At 45.4% G+C, this 19,874-nt stretch overlaps 1 protein-coding gene across 5 annotated transcripts in view; it reads left to right on the forward strand.

Moving 5' to 3' along the window:
* The first annotated feature begins 232 nt into the window (after positions 1-232).
* The window catches only part of smg1 (SMG1 nonsense mediated mRNA decay associated PI3K related kinase), a 49,468-nt gene continuing 29,826 nt past the window's right edge, over positions 233-19,874 (forward strand). The window contains exons 1-25 of one of the 5 annotated variants that reach the window (XM_048246381.1): positions 233-498; positions 3,229-3,392; positions 4,366-4,518; positions 5,165-5,301; positions 5,871-5,929; positions 6,362-6,575; positions 6,983-7,123; positions 8,924-8,996; positions 9,112-9,236; positions 9,604-9,777; positions 9,966-10,187; positions 10,972-11,073; positions 11,516-11,791; positions 12,387-12,517; positions 12,752-12,913; positions 13,496-13,614; positions 13,878-13,965; positions 14,202-14,303; positions 14,458-14,598; positions 15,210-15,409; positions 16,582-16,778; positions 18,309-18,470; positions 18,692-18,846; positions 19,006-19,154; positions 19,545-19,749. In XM_048246381.1, coding sequence (XP_048102338.1) covers positions 422-498; positions 3,229-3,392; positions 4,366-4,518; positions 5,165-5,301; positions 5,871-5,929; positions 6,362-6,575; positions 6,983-7,123; positions 8,924-8,996; positions 9,112-9,236; positions 9,604-9,777; positions 9,966-10,187; positions 10,972-11,073; positions 11,516-11,791; positions 12,387-12,517; positions 12,752-12,913; positions 13,496-13,614; positions 13,878-13,965; positions 14,202-14,303; positions 14,458-14,598; positions 15,210-15,409; positions 16,582-16,778; positions 18,309-18,470; positions 18,692-18,846; positions 19,006-19,154; positions 19,545-19,749 — 3,728 coding nt within the window. In that variant the 5' untranslated portion in view covers positions 233-421. Of the gene's footprint in view, positions 499-1,008; positions 1,038-3,228; positions 3,393-4,365; positions 4,519-5,164; positions 5,302-5,870; positions 5,930-6,361; positions 6,576-6,982; positions 7,124-8,923; positions 8,997-9,111; positions 9,237-9,603; positions 9,778-9,965; positions 10,188-10,971; positions 11,074-11,515; positions 11,792-12,386; positions 12,518-12,751; positions 12,914-13,495; positions 13,615-13,877; positions 13,966-14,201; positions 14,304-14,457; positions 14,599-15,209; positions 15,410-16,581; positions 16,779-18,308; positions 18,471-18,691; positions 18,847-19,005; positions 19,155-19,544; positions 19,750-19,874 lie in introns of those variants that run through there. The other 4 variants (XM_048246383.1, XM_048246382.1, XM_048246384.1 and 1 more) reach the window with 4 other exon arrangements.

Raw genomic sequence — 19,874 nt, forward strand, 5'->3', positions numbered from 1 at the left:
CTCTCTCTCTCTCTCTCTATATATATATATATATATATATATATATATATATATATATATATATGTGTGTGTGTGTGTGTGTGTGAGTACAAATAAAAGTCAAATAAAAATGCCTATTACAGCACGAGACGAGATGGTACTTGTAGTTCAAATAATGCAGTCGTAACTGAATGGTCATAAGCGGCCAGTAGGTGGCACTGGCGAGGCTCCAAAATCTAATGAAATACACGCTCGCGTTCAGGTCCACAGAAATAGAGAGGGGAGTGCGAGGCCGACACCTGGTATTCCCATACATTGCTAGAGCTGTGTGTTAGATTGCTCTTCCAATTTATTAATGGACAAGAAGTAAGATAGACAAAAACATAAGTGTGAGCACGACTTTTGCCCGTTGAGTGCGGGTCATGCTGTCCTCGCAAAGGTAATGAGCCGCAAAGCCCTCGGGTCTCGGCTTAGCAGCGCCCACAAACTGCAGCGAAACTGGAATGATTGGCAGCCCAGGTTGGTATCGCGCCACGGGTGAGATGGTCCAAAATAGAACGAGGATTCGACAGGCCTAGCCACAAATACTTGACATAGCTGTTCAGTGATGTTGCTTAACCCACGTGAGAATGAGAAGGATATTGCTATCTGTTTAAACCCTTTGCTAACAATCAATGGCTGAAAATTGTGGAACCATATTGTTGGCTGAGGGGTATTTTTTAATATGCTAAGTTACATTAATTACCCTTAGCTAGCGTGGTAACAGGTAGCGACAACGTTGAATGCTGTGAGCTAACGTTAGCTAGGAAGCTATCGTTGAGTGTGTCCTGACCGTCTATGGTTATGATAAGACGGGAACCTTTGGCTCTGGGTTAACGTTAGCTAGCTTGACGGCTAGGGTTAGCTCGCTGACGCTAATATTGGCCAGCTGTGCTATCACTTCCTAGCTAAACGAAAATCTCACCACTGCATCGTGAGAAAATGGAAATACCTGAGAAACCATAGTCGCCAGGCTATTGAAATGGAAACATATTTATAGGTGCAATGCCTCACCAGAGGTAAATATTCTGTCACACGAAGTCAGCTATAACTCGCTGTAAACCTTACTGTATACTTGCCCAGTCAGCTACACCTTGTACATTTCCTTGCTACCCAGCCAGCTAGCTACCAAATTCAGTATTCAAGCAAAGCTGATGTTCTCCGTGGGAACATTTACCTAGCAATAGCTAAGTTAGCCATTGATGGCTTGTTATCCTACTTGGCCAACGTAGCTTACTGGGCAAAGTCAAACTTGTGGTCATTATTTTGTCATTGTATGCAATTAGTATACCTATACACGCTGGTAAGATACCTTAGCAAGCCACTTGGTTGGTATTCAGAGCAAACCAACGTTAACGTAACTGAGCCATGGCACTGGCAGCCAGTGTGGCTAACTAGCTGGTGCGAACCACTTAGCCAGCGCGAACGTTGCTAATGTTTGGAGTTGGTTGACTTTTATATTAGGGTGCAAACTTGCCTTCTACCCCAAATGTGTGGTGGGATTATGTATAGTGTAAAAGTTCAAAGTCGACACCATGTTGACTACGTCGACGACATGATCATGCCTTTGGCATAAACAAACAAGGAAGGTTACTTTTGCTACATTCGCCTTTTAGCATACGCGTTGGGTGTAACCACAAAGGTTTTTTGGCTAGTAAGCTAATGTTGTGAGGCTAATTTATACTCCGTTGTATGTGGACCAGGTCATGCAATGCTTGCTGTCAAGTTTTTAGACAGTGCACACAACATGTTTGCTTATTGATATCGGATACAGGTATTCGGGCGCAGCTCGGGTTGTCTTGAAACTGCACCCGAAGTATATGGGTTTTATCTTGATAGAAACCTGACGTTACCCACTCGGCATGAGTGGTGGGTCCTCGTGTGAGTTGGCCCTCGCTGGGAAAAGTTAGAAAAGTTGTCAATGTCCTACATGTTTGAGACCAAAACATAATATTCTGAAATGGTTTTGACCGTAGCCTGAACTGTGAAGACAGCCACATAAGCATATATAATTGAGTGTATAAAATGTGCTTTCAAACCTTTAGAAGTTCTTTTCCTTGAATGGGCAAAGGCAAGTCACAGACCACAGGCCTGCATACCCAGAACACACAGGTACCAGACAAAGGTTAAGTCCATAAAATTGATCTGTATGTTCTTTCAGAACAGCGTACATTTTGAGCTTTCTCATCAGTCTTTAATTAAGAATAGACTGAGCCACCAAGGAAAGCATACATCAGATAAAGAGTGTGAAAGATGTGAGCAGACAGAAAGGGAAAAAAAGACATAGAAAGTAAGTCAGAAGGTATACTGAGACTGTAAAGAGACAGTTAAGGTATACAGGGAGAAAGGCTGAGTCCATCATCTAATTACCATGAATAATGTTAGTCAGCCTGTCTGAAATTGACTCAATCTATGTTGCACATTTGGTGACTTTTTTTGCTGTATACGTTACCATTAGGTGGGTTTGGGCTTGTGACTGTTGTGCCCAGTTTGGCCTTATTGAAATTTTTCACCGTAATATTTGTGATTGAGAAAATAAGAACCTTATCCCATCTGAAAGTTCAGCTTTTAGTCTTTCCAGGGCATGCTGTTTGCTGCATCTTTTTTGTTATTGATAAACTGTGAACTTTGTCCTGATTGATTTGCATGATCTGGCCCACAGACTCAGTGTGTCATCTCCACTGAAAGACGGGTGCATTTGAGCTGTTCACCTTGCCAGTGATTTAATGTAAAGAGGTTGGATCCTCATTTTTGTAATTTATAATTGGAATATGTTGGTTATCTCAATTGAGAACACTGGTTATTAGAATAGTAGTACAAAATTCACTTTGCCCTAGAGGGTGGACATAACCAAATGAACACAAGTGTAAATGTATTGTAATTGGACCAATCCATTGACTGGATTGCATGTGTTTGAAAGAGGGAGCAAGACAAGTCAACTTCTGTAACTGTAAGTGATAATAAATGATAGTGATCAAAGGTTAGGTTTAATGTTCTATATAACTGAGCTCTATAGAACTAGGCAAGAACCCATGAGATTATTTTGACAACTTGTTAGAGGGCATAATTGAATCGTCATTCAGGGGGCAGAATCATGTTCAGTGACGGCATAAATTCCAGCCCTAGGTGAGGGTAGCCAGGTCACTTTAGTGGTGTTTCAGAGTTGTGCAGGTATGCGTGCCTAACCGCTGGCTTTGCGTGCTGTTTCAGAGGTGACAGCGTGTCCGCTTGCCAGGACGGCGTGAAGTACAGTGTTTCACGAGACCACGGTCCTGCCCCAGCCGCTCTTTTTGACACTTTGCCCTCCGACCGGCCTGGCACCCCTCCGCTGCACAATGATGCCTACGCAGACGCCCACGCTCTCGAGGAAGGAGGTAGGTCACCCCACTGTGTGCTCACCACAGTTTTCAGCCCTTCATGACCTTGTAGTGGTCAGCTGTTGTCTGTTGTCCATTTATGCTCCCCAGCTTTGGCATTCACCATGGCCTCTGTCAAATTTGTTTGGATGCCCTTTGATTGGTCACAATCTTTTGACTGACCTGTTGAATTCCTCTTGTGTGCTTGTGGAGGATTGGTGGTGGCTAGCTGGGCGTGTTGCATTCAAGTTTTGAACAGAACAGAAACTGAAAGTAAGCTGAATTAAGTATCTGCAAGGAAAGTCCTGTTGATTCCTCCACTGTAAGGCTTTTCATTTCCTGGTAATTAATGTTGTGAATTAAAATTTTTAGCCACAGTGTGAATGGGAATCAGGAAATATACCCTAGAAGTTACTTGAAGGATTTTACAATACCAGTTTAACAGGAAATTATGTCTTCACTGTACTACTTCTATGTAACATTTTTTTCAGAGATATTGTCTGGTTGTGGTAATGTTTCGCTGCAGCTTTGTAAAATTATGGTTCATTTTTTATGAAATGAATGAATACAGGGTTCCCACAGGTCATGGAATTTCTGAAATATCATGGAATTTTGGAAAGTCTATTCCAGACATGGAAAGTCAGGGATTTTTATCATTTTTCTGGGGAAAGTCATGGAATATCAGCAAATGTTGTAGCAATTTAACATCTACTTGCCAAAATACATTAATACAAATATTTCCACAGAGAGCTAGCTTTAGTGCTTGCTGAAGTCATTGGTTGGTGTATTGTACCATTCATTACAATTTTTTTTTTTTTTTCATCAGGGAAAAGTCATGGAATTTTACATTTGACTTCGAGCGGGAACCCTGTGAATAGCCTTATTTTCAGACACACTTATGATGCCGTTATGATCTGTCAAGTTTTCTGAATTAAAAGACTTTCAATAGAAAAGGTCCTGAAATGTGTCAAATTCACTGTGGTGTTTGCAGGTGGATATGACGTTGATGGAGGTCTCTGTGAAACTACTTATGGTTGGAAGTCGCTGGGGCAAGAGTTGAGGATCAATGATGTGACAGCGGATTTACCCAGTTTTCAGCATGGAAACCGTGCTTTAGCTACAAAGGACATGAGGAAATCACAGGGTAGGTGGGAAAAGCCATCAAGCCACTTGATTCAAGTAGAGTAATTACTGGCTATGCAGTGCTCTCTTAGGGTGCTGTGTGCCTGGAAGATATCTTGTCACCTTTCCAAAACAGGAACACCTTAACAGTGAATTGCGATTTGAATTGCTCTTAGATGTAGACAACAGAGGTGAGTTCAAATCCGCAACATAGGCGAAGGTTGTCGAACAGTTCCATTTCCACCAATGAATTAATCAGATGTTTTGAAAGCATTGTGTTTTGTATGTATTGTAAAGATGTAGCACGATAAGCCTACCTTGGCTGAACCCAGATGACTGTGAGCGCTTTTGAATTTGCTCAGCAGATCCATCTGGCATTGCTCCCATACAAGCTGTTGCCGAATCACCAGGAACCACTGTACCACGTACGGTGTCCTGCCCGAAAGCCCCTTTTTAATTTAATTTCACTGCTTGTCAGAAATGAATCAAGGGTCCCCAGACCCATTCTCAATCTAAGTTCAGAATCAATGTGCTGTTAACCAGGTTACAATAAGCTTCTTATCTGAAATGTTGTAGATTCTTTAAAATAATACCTTAGACTGCTTGTTTGTCCTTTGCTCAGTCTCGTGTCTTGACCTGTGTCCATGCCCCATCCCCACACCCCTCAGACCGACCGATGGCTCACTCGGATGAGTCCCGCCTGGCCAACCTCCTGCGGAGGGTCTCCCGGGAAGATGACAGGGACCGCAGGCTGGTCACCCTTAAACAGATGAAGGAGCTCATCATGCACTCGGAAAACAAAGTGGTGAGACACGGCCCTTCTCAACACTCCTCTACTGCTCCTTAACGTGTGCTCTCTGGGCCAGTTTCATCAAGCCTTACTACAAGCCTATCCTTTGACGTTCTCTCTTAGTATGGGAAGTTGTGTGTGTGTGGTGTGTTTTAAAACAGAAAAGGCTGAGAGTTTCATTGCGAAAGTTTAGGTCCCCATCAGCAGTGAACCATATTGCTTGCTTTTCATGGAAACCTAGAGGATACCCCTCTACATGGGAAAGGGCTGTGTCTGTTTCTGTATTCTCCCCATATCCTGGGCTCAATCTGTTATGCATGAAGTAAGCAACTTTTGAACCTGATAGATTTGCGTGGCTGCAGAATTTTAACGAAGGATTAATGTGTGTGTGCATGCGTGCGCGTGCCCTTGGCAGTTTCAAATTGAGGTGAGGCTTGGTTGACTTGACGAAAGCTTGTTATACTTGGTGTCATGTGGCTAGATCTGTTGGAATTGTAAATGTCTCCTGTCCTCTGCACCATTATGTGTGTGTGTGTGTGTGTGTTTGTGTTATCAAAGACTTTTCTCTACCCCTATTGTCCCAGGTCCTTGTGAAGCAGCTTGATACTATCTTGAGCACCCTGAATGACATTTTGAATGAGAGGTAAGTAAGGTCATGGAGTCCAAACTCCTACCACTGTACACAGTCTCTGCCCTTCCCTGCCCAGCTGGGAGGCTGTATTGAAGCCTAAAGGGCTATTCACACCAGGAACGGTAACTATAACCATAACGATAAAAGTGTCCACACTGACCATAAGCAAAGTCTCTCCTTGTGTTAATGAATGTGATGGCTAAAATTTGTTGGGTTCTGATTGACTATTAGCTTTTTATTGTTATCAAAATTGCTCTGAAAGTGATCGCTCTTCATGTCGTTATCGTTATAGTTAGTGTGAATGTCGTCATTCATATTAACAAGAACGATATTTGTTTATAGTTATCGTTATTGTTCTTGGTGTGAACGGCACTTAACTCCCCTGACGCTCCTCACCCTGCCTGACTGTGCTGTATCTTCCCCCTGCCCCCTGTGTCCCTGCAGCAGTAAGCTCCTGCAGGAGCTGCGTCAGGAGGCAGCCGGGTGCCTGGGCCTGCTCTGTGCCGCACTCAGCTACGAGGCCGAGAGGATCTTCAAGTGGATCTTCCTCAAGTTCAGCGCCTCCACCAAGGACGAGGTCAAGCTCCTTTACCTTGTGGCCACCTACAAGGCCCTGGAGACGGTGGGGGAGAAGAAGGCTTTCTCGCCAGTCATGCAGGTAGTGCGTCCACAGCCCCAGTGTGGGACTTGAGCTGGCTGAAGGCTCTTCATGCAGTTTGTTGTGCATATTACAGCCACAGATACTGATATGGCTAAATATTCATGTCATGAATATTTATATCGGCACGGTTTTGACATACTATCTGAATAAACCACCACTGAATTGGTCACTCGTTGCGCTTATGAGACTTAAAAATGTCACACCTACACTTTGTGACTTCATCATTTATTCATAAACGAGAGATCTGCCAGCCAGTGTAATCTCAAAACTGGACTCGTCACTCACTAAATATGCAACGAGTGAAATGTATTCATCCGCCGGTCACCTTCCTGATGAATAAATGCATGTAACTGCGATAATGGCCGTGTTTGTACTGATGGCCGTGTTGTGTTTGTGTTCTGTTGGTCTCACCGCCCCAGCTGGTGATGAGCAGCCTGCAGTCCATCCTGGAGAACTTGGACACCCCAGAGCTGCTGTGTCAGAGCGTCAAGTGCATTCTGCTGGTGGCACGTTGCTACCCGCACATCTTCAGCACCAACTTCAGGGTGAGGAGCACAACCGGCCTTTTCTCCCCTAGTGTTGTTGATGTGTGCCTCTCTTTTTAGTCTCTGTCTCTGTGTGCGTGCGAAGTGCGTGCGTGACCACACAAAACAAGCTCTGTTTAAAGAACCAGCATGTAGGAAATAATGGAAAATAAATGGTAACCATTCCAAAAATGATCTCCTTATGTTGTCCGAGAGTAAGGAAACACGATGAATTGAAGTAATGCCTTATTTGACAACATTACTATAACCCATGAAAGAAAATGAGTTACGGGGTGGAATCTCTTGAAATTTTCGTTTATGTTTTGAACTATTAATTCTAGAATAGCGTATTAATAATGGGCTGGCGTGTCCACCTATTTGTGTTGCCAAATTAGCAAAGGCCAACTGTCAACTTGCTGTCAGTTGTAGTCATGAACATCCCTCTGAGAGGCAGGCAAATTTCCAAAATTAAAGCGAGAAACAAATTAAGTGGACATCGGAGGAGCTTTCTGATATGGCTTACGTCTTAGCCAAACGAAGAATATCAAGTCTGGCCCAGAGCTGGCCATATTTCCCCGACAGGTAGCCTAGGCTAAACTTTATCTGCATCGCTAACTTCAGCTAAATATGTTACGTTGGTTAGAGAGGTATTTTTTTTGTTTTCACTGTTTCCGTAATGTGTAGCTGGGTCGTGGTTGGAGAAACGTTAAAGCAGCTGAAGGTCAACTAATGTTAGCTAAGTCTTAATTACATCTGGCAACCCAGAAGAGGCTCGCGTCTGGTAGTCTTGAGAACATTCACCAGTGTTTTGATTTTGGCCTACAGAACGTTCGGTAACAATCCTACAAATCGCTCCTTTAATAGCAATGTTCAGTTTTGTGTGTTTTTTTTTTTTTTTTTTTTTTTTTATATTTATTTTTTTTTTTTTTTTTGGGCATGTATGCTCCCTTAAAGGATAATTCCGATATTTAGCACTTTGAGTCCCTTTTCTGGTTTGTTTTGGATGAACTAGATTGGTGGACACAGACATTTTGAAGATGGGTCCTGTCTCCTAGTTTTGAATCTCCTTTGACTGCTTCAGAGTGGCTGGCTATGGGCATGCACAAACATGTCCTTAAAACAACACTTAACGTTAGTTTTAAAAGCTGTGCAACTCACTGAGTGGTTTCTGTGTCCACCACTCTAGTTCATCCAAAACAAACCAGAAAAGGGACTCCAAGTGCTAAATACCGGTATTATACTTTAAAGTTGCTGAAAGGAGTTACTCTTTTGGACTGGTGCTGGAATGGGTTTATATACAGACTGACAGCCATCAAGTTGTGGCTTTTAGAAAGAGCAAAAAAAAAATCCTCTTCTCTCATGGGCTCCATTATCAGTGTTTTTAAAAGTTTAGTCCAGTTGAACTGTAATAGCCCAGACCCTTTGGAGGAAAGATAAATCCCTGCTGGCTACTTGCGTGCAGCACACTGAAACAAGAGACGGTGGACTGGTGCGGTAGTTTAGTCTGGCACAAGTAACCAAGATCTGCTAACATCACTTCCAGCAGCTTTGAATCTCAACTTCAGAGTGAGCAAAAAATTCCCTGGTGCTGAGCTCTGCTCTGCGCTGTGTGTGTTTGTCGGAGGGGAAAAAAATCTCTGCTTGCAAAACAAGGTTCGTTTCCAGCAAGAAACCCCCCTGGACTCATCACGCTGTGTGTGTGTGTGTGTGTGTGTGTGTGTGTGTGAGGGGAGAGTCTGTTGGTCTGTGGTTGTTTACATGAGCGCAAAGCCAAGCTGATTGCTAACAGCTTCTGACTGTGTGTTTTTGTGTTTCCCAAAGGATACCGTGGACATCTTGGTTGGCTGGCATATCGATCACACACAGAAGCAGTCGCTCACCCAGCAGGTGTCCGGTAAGGAGGAAGCCGTGTGTGTGTGTGTGTGTGTGTGTGTGTGTGTGTGGAAGCCGCTTTAGTGGAGTTAAGAGAAGTCGTATCCATAACTTGTTAAATTGTGTGGTCCTGTCAGGCTGGCTACAGAGTCTGGAGCAGTTCTGGGTGGCAGACTTGGCTTTCTCCACCACTTTATTGGGACAGTTTTTAGAAGATATGGAGGCCTATGCAGAGGTATGGAACAGACTGCTCTTTAGAGGAGTGAGTAAAATGTTCTCCCGTGTTTATTGTTTTTGCATTTGAACAATTAATGGTGGATCCATGGCCTTTCACCAAAACTAAATTTGTTGATAGCCAAGTAAGAGGTGATCTGTTATTTAGATAATTGTTATCCTTAGATAATTGCCATCTTTATAGATAATTGATACTTTCCATTAAATGTTTGCTTCTTGTTACCTCTTTCATCCTAGCACTGTAGAAGTCTTTGAGCAAAGGAAAACACAAAATATTTACACACATAATGTACATGGGGCTTTTGGAGAGATTACCTTTAGAGATACCTCTGACTGTCCACCCAGTCAGTCTCTTCCTCTTACGAGTCTCTCCCCTCCCTCCTCCACCCCTGTAGGACCTGGGTCATGTGATTTCAGGGGAGGCGGTGGATGAGGACATCCCCCCTCCGACTGTCTCCTTGCCCAAGCTGGCCGCCCTGCTGCGGGTCTTTAGCACAGTGGTGCGCAGCATCGGAGAGAGGTTCAACCCCACACGCGGACCACCCATCACCGAGGCCTACGTCACTGATGTAAGCACCTCTGTGCTTCTCAGAAGCCAGTGTGTTGTCGATTAGGCCTGCTCCACAAAACAGCCCGTGAAGTCATAAGCCGGAGTTTGTTTTATTGCTTTGCTTCCTTTGTGGGTTTTCCTAAGATATCCAATGCCTCCAAATGATAACACAATTGAGTGACCTCACCTTCCCTCTTCATGTTCCAGGTGTTGAACCGCGTTCTAGCCTGCGTGACCACGGCCAGACAGGTGTTCTTCTCGGAGGCGGTCCTGACGGCAGGGAACGAGTGTGTGTGTGTGCTGCTGCTGAACCTGGACTCGAGCAGCACACTGACGGATACGGTCATCGCGTACGGCCTGGAGCAGCTGGAGAGCTGCCAGCGCTGCGGCCCTGAGTACAGCATGGCTGTGCTCAACCTGCTCACACTGGTGAGGGGGGGAGAGTGAAACGGGTATACGCTAGAACGCACACACACATTGCTCGCACAACCTGTTCACTGGTGAGGGGGGGAGAGGGAAACGGGTATACTCTAGAACACACGCACGCATACACGCATTACTCGCACAACCTGTTCACGCTGGAACGGATATACGCCAGAGGGTGACAATTTTTAGCTTCTACCTAATTTGTTTAGACCCTTTGCAGGTGCAGTTGACAGCTTGCAACATTTTAACACAAAGTTGATGTTAACTCACTTTAGTGTCCCTGTCAATCGATGCAGAATAGACAAGTTCCATTTCAATAGAGATTGAGTCTTAACTTGAGATAAGTGCAGCGTTTTCTGGTGGATATTACGGCACGGCTTACTATTTTGTAGAACATCAACGGCACTGATCGTTTTTAACTCTGTTAAAGCCAGATTGCATTACACGTTAACAATGCGTTATCGAGTTTAACTTTGACAGCCCTGATATGCATCACACACACCTTACACCACTCATAAATTGCAAGCCCACCCACATTTCACACGCCACACATGCGACAACATGAGAAGCACACATACACACTAATCGTACAAGCACACTTCATACTACACACACACACACACACACTAATCGTACAAGCACTTCATACTACACACACACAGATAGGGGAGTTAGAGATGAATGTTAGTTGCTGGGCTGAGTGTCAGGTGCCTGGAGTATTTTGTGGTGCGGCCACCAGCTGAGAAGAGCGTGAAACAGATAACAGATGGCCGTGACCTTTTTGCAGATTGTCGACCAGATCAACACGAAGCTGCCGGCCGCTTTTGTGGAGAAGCTGCTGGCTCCCAACTCCCAGCTCCTTGAGCTGCGCTTCCACCGGGAGAAGGAGGTAAATAAACCAGCCGCCCTCACCACAGCGCACACACACACACACACACACACACACACTCTGCCAGATATAGGAGACCACTGGTGACATATTGAGCTTGGAGAGTACCATCACAAATGTCAGTGATGACACCCTTAATCTGAATGTCCATAATGCAGCATAGTAGTAATGCACTCCAAAAAAAAAAATTGCTGTCGGTGTAATTCTAGGTCTGCATGGTTTAATTTTGGAATGACAAAGTAGACTCGCTCCTCTTTAGGCATGACCTTTCTGCCTGACTGCACTGTGAACTGCATTTGTATTTTAACAGAAAAAATAAAACGGGCCTGTAGACACTAGGGCAGTCTCTTAATTACTGAACGAATGTTCTTTTTTATGTGCGAATATGTGAAGCTAAAATGTTAGGGTGGGATGACTTCTTACCCTGGGTTTGTGTCTTCAGGTCATGTCAGCCGCCCTTGGTGTTTACCAGGCGTTGCTGAGCCTGAAGAACATCCCCATCCTGGAGGCGGCCTACAAGCTGGTGCTGGGGGAGATGGGCTGCGCCCTGAACAGCCTCCTGGCGCCACTGGCGCTGCCCCCGGCCTGCCCCAGCATCCAGCATCCAGTCTTCAGCCAGCCCCCTCTCCTGCTCTCCCCCGACCGCGCAGAGTTCATCCTCATCTTCAACCTCAGCGCCCTCACCACCATCGGAAACACCAAGAACTCACTCATTGGGGTGAGCGCTCACTGGGGACTGAAAAAATTAGAGACCTGAGGCCGGTTTCACTAAGAAAGATTCCGACTATCGTTTAGATATGGTTAATTGTCAGCCTTCAGGCAGACATCAATATTCATTCGTTGCCCAAAGCTGTTTAGTTTAGACGATGGTACAATTCTGGATAAAGTAGGACCTTTTCTTTTCAAAGGGAAAAGATGCCTGCTGAGTAAAGCAAGGCAGTAAGATGACAAACACACTCTGGCGGAAGCTGAATATTCTGTCTTCAAATTTGTTTGACTGACAGGGTGCTGTGTTCACACGATACAACTTAACGGGTTTTATCTATTTACTAGGGGATATTGAGTCAGGGAAAGACTTGAGATGCAAACCGAGTTGACTGAGTGGTTCAGCCTGTGTCCTAGGTTGTCACGGTTCTATAAGATACATTTGTGTCTCGCTTTCATTCTTGGTTTTATAGCTGTTGCACCACAATTATCGTTCACACTGCAGCACTTTTCTCTTCTTTTTTTTTTACTCTCCCACACTCCCAGACCAACATTTCTTGCATATTAATGTGTGTGTGTGTGTGTGTGTGTGTGTGTGTCCTGGGTAGATGTGGGCTCTCTCTCCCACTGTGTTTGCCCTGCTCAGTCAGAACCTGCTGCTGGTCCACTCTGAGCTAGCAGTCCACCACCCCACCATCCAGTACTCTGTGCTCTACACCCTCTACTCCCACTGCACCAGGTAAGCACATGGCTTCAAACCACTGCACTGTACACTCTCACATGTTTCCGTTTAGCCGCTGTTATAGACCTGTACTGTGATACACGATTTGAAGATGGCTGTTTATTGTCAGTGCATACAGTTATGTATTTGTAGTTAGCAATTAATGTTTTATACTTTCTCTCTCTCTCTCACACACACACACACACACACACACACACACACACACACACACACACACACACACACACACAGACATGATCACTTTATCTCCAGCAGCCTTAGCTCCTCCTCTCCCTCGCTGTTCGACGGCGCAGTCATCAGCACAGTCACCACGGCAACCAAGAAGCATTTCAGCACACTGCTTAGTCTGCTGGGCATGTTGCTAAGCAAAGACCACCTGAACCCAGAGGCCAGGTAGCACCAATCACAGTGCTTGCGCATCACTCGCTTGTCAACCCCCCTGAACTTACTTCTAAGAAGCCATTAGGTTGATTCGACTTCATGTAGCCTCCTGCAGCCGCCTTAAGCTGACTGCATAACGTGAGTATTTCTGAGATTCTGATACGGTTTCAAACCGGAACTGTGCGTACGTCATGGTTAAAAGCGTATCAGAATTACAGAAATTATCACGTTATGCAGTCAGCTTAAGATGGCTGCAGGCGGCTACATGAAGTTGAATCCCCCTACTATGATTATTTTAAGTCTGAGCCCCCACAGTCCTCTGTGTTGGCGTGAGTCATTAGGCCTGTGTTGGGCTCTGCTATTAATTGAGCTAAAAGGTTAAACTGATCCATCAATTGAAATTTCCAACCCTTACCAGATCGAATAATAAGACTCTCTCACATTCAGTTGATGGTATAGGGGGTGTGTGTAAAATCATTTTATTTCCACCAATTGTTTACTCTTAGTCCATAGCTACAATCTCTCTCTCTCTCTCTCTCTCTCTCTCTCTCTCTCTCTCTCTCTCTCTCTCTCTCTCTCTCTCTCTCGATACAGGAAGCTTCTTCTCACCTGGTCTCTGGAGATGTCGCTAATGATGAAGAAATCGGACACATACTCCCCCCTCTTTGCCCTCCCCTCTTTTCACAAATTCTGCAAAGGTCTACTGGCAAATGGTGAGGAGTGTTTATTGTGTTAATTAGTGCTGTGCCTAGCCATTCTGTTTGAAAGAGTCTCGCCTCAGCCTAGATTTTAAATTGTGTTCAGATCCGTTAGAAGGATAGAAAATGCTTCAAGTTATTGAGTAAGGGGCTAAATCCTTTACCGTCTGAACGCAATAATGACACTAGGGACTTAATTAATAATCGTAGTGTTAATACAAGTTTAAATGGATTGTCTTGCCTGTGCATTGATGTCCGTTTGTTATGACTGTTTGTAGCTCTGAATGAAGATCCAGCAATATGCCTTCAGACCTGCAACAGTCTGCAGGTCCTCTCCTCATCCCTCTCCCCAGAGTTGTTGCAAAGGTGAACAAACTCACTCTTCCTCATGGTTTCACTTCTCGCACTGTGCTTCTGTGCTTTTTCTGCTAACACAGAAATGTACATCTTGATATACCTGCATAGATGCTGCCTGTTACCAGATTGTTTCCTATGTTTCTCTTTTTTTTTTTTTTCACTTTTACTTTAAAGTCACTGAATTATGAATTTGTCCTATGGTGGACAGCGTGGGGTTTTAACGGTATGCCGTTGTGGTTGGTCAGGTGTGTGGACGTGTGCCGAGTCCAGCTGGTCCATTCGGCCGTGCGAGTCCGTCAGGCGTTTGGAAAGCTGCTGAGGTCCATCCCTCTGGCAGTGGCTCTGAGGTGAGCCCACGGAACACTGCCCTTTTCTCATTAAAAAACCCCCACCACGTGTTCACCGTCCGTGGCATCTCTCCGACGGCCTCGTTCTGGTTTTGTGCTGGAGAGTAATTAGTGTTGCTTCTGTTCTCTGCGCGCTCTCTCTCTCCCCCGGCAGCAACCAGCACCATGTGGAGATCCAGGAGATCTCTCTGGCCATCCGCCGACACATGAGCAAGGCGCCCAGCAACACCTTCCACCCACAGGACTTCTCCGACGTCATCAGCTTCATCCTCTACGGCACCGTGCATCGCGGCGGGTGAGTGGGATGGAGGCCACGTGCAGACGTTCTCACACACATGCGCACGCACACGCACACACACACACACACACACACACACACACACAGGGCCATCACATCACAGGGCCTAATGGAAATGTTTGTGTAACTTCAGTAAAAGATTACCTCTGTGTATGTAGTAACTTTGTGTTGTACAATGTACATTTGTGCGTGTGTATGTGCACACTTAAAGGAACCATATGTAAGATTGTGGCCAAAACTGGTACTGCAATCACTTTCAAATTACTGTAGAGCGGTGTATCCCCTCCTCCTCCAAGTTTGCCAACCCGGATGCCAAAACATTACTGACTATGTAATTAGTAGATAGGTAGAGGGTGGCGCATAAGGCCAAAACACAACATGACATGACAAAACACAACATCAACATCAGTTGAGGGCTGCAACCAATATCCTGGCTGGATTACTGTTGTCGTTGATCTAATTATTTGAAATGAACATGATTTCTTAATGTCTAGTGACATATCAGGGCCATTTTATGATTAATTGAAACACTTTTCTTACATATGGTTCCTTTAAATATATACACATAAATACATGTAATCTATGATTGTTGTGTTTGTGTGCTGCAGTAAGGAGCCGTGGCTGGAGCGTCTGTACCACAGCTGCCAGCGCGTGGAGAAGCGTGAGTCCCAGTGTGTGCCGCGGGCCCTGCTGAAGGCCGAGGCCGTGCTGTGGCAGTGGGCCGTGTGGGAGGCCGCCCAGTTCACGGTGCTCTCCAAGCTCCGCACCCCGCTGGGCCGAGCACAGGACACCTTTCAGACCATCGAGGGTGAGGCGGCAGGGGGGTACTGTCGAGGGTGAGGCGGCAGGGGGGTACTGTCGAGGGTGAGGCGGCAGGGGGGTACTGTCGAGGGTGAGGCGGCAGGGGGGTACTGTCACAGGTGAGGCGGCAGGGGGGTACTGTCACGGGTGGCAGCTGGTGTGGGAGCAGACCCACCCCTGGCTGATTTGTTTAGTTTTGTTGAGGAGAATGAAGCTGAGGGCCTCTTCTACAGGGTTATGAGGTTTACTGCTTATTCAAAGTTAACTTGTCCAGGATGGTCGCTAAACCACACGTCCTAAAATCTCTGTGGCGTGGGGTTTGACTTAATGAGAATCTATTTTTCTGTCTTTTGTGATGGTGTTTCATAGGGATTTCATATGCAAGGATTGTTAAGCAACAATACATCAATACAATGTCTCCTTTGTAGTAGTAACTACTGTGTAGTAACTAGTTCACTTTTTTTTTTTCTTTTATTGTATATAGGTTTCATGTATTTGTCTGGTTGAATTTGTTCTTTGAAGCAGTGGGAAAACCATTCAGTGCACACATCTCCTTCCAACCTGTCCACCATATGCTCATGTTTAGCCTCATGTCTGTTGATGCTTTATGTGGCCCTGTTAGCTATATATATATATATATATATATATATATATATATATATATATATATAGCCTCCACAAACAACTGTCTGTCAGCAGCCTACATGTGCAGCAGATGAGAGTGTGTACAGTTTTAGGCCCATCACGTTTGTCTCTCTCTGTGTTGAGTTGAATCAGCTGTGTATACATATCCGTCAGCTGTATGTGCATATGTAGAGAATATATGCTCCGTCCACAAGACCTTGAAAATATAAAGGTCTTATGCATAGCCATCTGCATAGAACAAAGGGTCAGGGACCATCTTTCATAGTCTCTGCTCCGTGTACACCCACCACCTAAGTGGAAGTATTATTTAAGAATGTGCATGGACTGTGTTGTCCACAAAGAAATTTCTGTCGAATGAGTAGCATCAAAACAAGTGGCTCAACTTGACTGACTGAATGCTGTTGTCAGCTGTTTTAATTTAAAGTGGGTTGTTTTATTTTACTTATTTTAATTATTTTTCTCTGGCACAGCTCTGTGTGTGTGTGTGTGTGTGTGTTTCTGATCTGATCTGGTGTTGTCCTCCATCCTACTCAGGGATGATTCGCAGCCTGGCGGCGCACAGTCTGAACTCTGAGCAGGAGCTGAGCCAGTGGAGCGCAGCCGAGAGCGACGAGGGTCACCACACCAACCAGCTGCGCCTGGCCCTGCTGCTGCAGTTCCTGGAGAACCTCGAGAAGCTCATGTACAACGCCTACGAGGGCTGTGCCAACGCTCTCACCGCACCACCCAAGGTTCGTGCACCTCTGAACGCCATTCCTGTCTGAACCTGTGGTTCTTCTCGTACTGAGCAGAATTACCTTTGGCCAAATTAAAACACTTAAGTGAATGCTGCTTGGTGTTGGAAAGTTGTTAAAAGACAGAGGGTGGTGCCCCTGAGCAAGGCACTTAACACTTTGAATGCCACGCTGTTTTTGGAAGCTTTGGCCCAGAGTGCCAGCAATCTAGATCATTGTTGACTTTTTGTAGAGCCACAGCGTATTCTATGTTATAGCTATGGAAATATAGTTTATTTCTACATGCCTCTGTTCCTGAGAAATCCCAAGCTAAACAGTGGCTAGTTTTCATCAAAATCCCTGTTTTTTTCTAGAAATGGAGATATACATGCAGCGTCTTTTATGAAATATGCACTGTTTGAGCCGGTCACTTTTCTGACACTTACATTTGGGTCAAAGGACTTGTGTAAGATAAATATAGTTGTTCTGTTCACAAAACCACGTTTCTACTGCTGTCGGGCTCCATAATTCCTCCTCCTCTTGGTCTGTAACGTCTGTGTCGCCATCACCGACATATTCGGCACTCTGGCAAGGATGTGCTCTTTTGCAAACGCCACTCAGCCCATCACCCACTCCGCTCGGCCCGGTCCGTGGTGGACATGGAACTCCCTCCTCAGCGCGGTGATCAGTTAGGCCTACTCTTTCTAATGTTTTTGACATGGCCTGTGGTGCCCTAACGAGACCTGGCGAGACTGCCACCTAGTGATAATAAATGGCCACGAAAATAAATGGCCTGAATTTGACCTGACGTGCATGCGTCACTGATTCGACCCAAAGTGGAAACTAGCTGAGTTATGATAAAATGTCCAGATTGTGCGTTTTCATGAGTTTTCGATCGTCATCTATTTCAGTTCTGTTCATGATGGAGTTCTCAAAGTCACAAATAAGGTGTGTTAGAGTGTCTATTTTCGTAATAATAGAAATATTAGTTTCTAGTTAGTATCCAGTTTATCCTGGATAAAAGTGTGTGCTAATGTAATCTAATAACTGGAGTAGGACAAGCTCAGTACAGAGAAACTACTAGATACTAGAAAAGACCCATGATACCCTGACATTAAAAATGGTAACACAAAGTAAGGCAATGCAAGGCTTCCTTCAGAAACAGCCCTTGTTATAACCTCTCTGTACACTTGTCTGTAAGGACCCTATCCACAAAGTGTAAGGCTATTGTGAGCCTCGTCAGTGGTTTGTAAATAGTGATTTATTTTGACATGGCCGTATGCCAGCTGCTACAGGCTATAAACCATTTTGTTGCTAATGCAAACAACAGTCTGGCTCAAAGCTCCTCCGATTAACGTAATTTTGCTCCCAAAAGAAAGTTTGAACTTGTTCATCCATAAATACACACCAGGCTGTTTTGACTGGGTCTTTCCTTTAAGCATGGCATCATATCGAAGTCATCATTTTGAGGTCATGACATTAGTACAGAGGTTAACTGGCTCAGCAGCCATATCCATGTGGGAAGTCTCACTTTTGTCTCTTTTGCAGGGCATTCGGACATTCTTTTACACCAACAGACAGACGTGTCAGGATTGGCTGACTCGAATCCGCATGGCACTGATGCGCGTGGGGCTGATGTCGGGCCAGCCGGCCGTCACTGTTCGTCACGGCTTCGATCTGCTCGCCGAGATCAAGAACAGCAGTGCACAGGTGACGCCTTGCCTGTTCACCATTTACAGTTCTCCATATAAAACTGAAATGTGTCTGTTAGATAAGTCTGTTTGCATCTTTTGCAGTGCATGGTGCCCTAAATCATTTTGGGCCTCTGTCTCACACACACACTCTTCCACCCCCCCCTGCTTTGCCCCCTTTCCCCATCTGCACTGACTAGTATCATGGTATAATCAATAATGTGTCTGTGTGCTGTGTAGGGTCCGGAGGTGGAGGTTCCCCTGATGATGCTGGTGGAGGCCCTGTGTGAGCTCCGCTGCCCAGAGGCCATACAGGGCCTGGCCGCCTGGAGCCTGGCCAACACGGGCAAGAGCCTGGGCTGGGTCGGCTCTGTGGCCCTGCAGGCCGAGGGAAGGTGAGCAGCCAATCGCCAGATAATGCATTTTCAATTTTTTTCCCCACTGTTGCTTTGGATAAAAATATCTGCTAAGTATCAGTAACCTTTACTTTTGTTATCGGATTGGGGACGTTGGATTTGGTATCAGAGGTTGTGAACGCTCTCCTTGTTGTCCAGGTTTGAGAAGGCGGCCCTGGAGTATCAGGAGCAGCTGTGTGCGGTGACGGGCATGGACTGCTCCATCAAGGGCTTCGACCACTCGCTGCTCAAGCTGGCCAACTCCAACAGCAGCAGCAGCACAGCCAGCCCCAAGCACAGCAGCAGTGGTGAGCAACCGCACACGCCGGCCCACTACAGGCCACAACACCACAAAGCTGTGCACCACACATCACAGCACTGCACTGTGTAGAATACAAAGAAACCCTTAAACTGATCATTTACAGCACCCTCTGTATTACTCGGTTGACTAGATAGCCCAGTTAGCAAACATGGTGCCGAAATGGTCCAGAAATGTTTCACACCAAAAGGGATCTATGAACTTGAACTGTGGGTTAAATAAGTAAGGGATAATGTATAGAACGCCGGTCATTATTGGGAAAATAAGTCCCAACAGTATGGAGCTAAATTTGTCTCAATAATATTTGCTATACGACAGGGCGAACCGGTTGTCTCCAGAGTTATTTATAATGCTTGGTGTGATCTTTGCCCCGTCCCAGGAGACGGCAGGAAGACTGTGTTGCTGAAGTCGAGCGATTGCTCCTCCGAGGTGGTGAACTTCCTGGCCAACAAGGCATGCGAGTGCTACGTGTCCCTGAGCGACTGGGCCTCCGTGCAAGAGTGGCAGGCCAGCATGCACACCCTCAAGAAGAACAGCAGCAACAGCGCCACCGTCAACCTCAAGACTGACTTCAACTACATACGGTGTGTGTGTGTGAGATAAGGGGGAGAAGAGCTAAGAACATAACTAAGAGTTCCTGAGTTTTCGATTGCCCAGTGAATGTATTAACATGTGCTAATTTCTGTCTTCAATTTAATTTCCAGCTAAA

This window comes from Alosa alosa, chromosome 6 (genome assembly GCF_017589495.1).
Source record: "Alosa alosa isolate M-15738 ecotype Scorff River chromosome 6, AALO_Geno_1.1, whole genome shotgun sequence".
Taxonomy (NCBI): Eukaryota; Metazoa; Chordata; class Actinopteri; order Clupeiformes; family Clupeidae; genus Alosa; species Alosa alosa.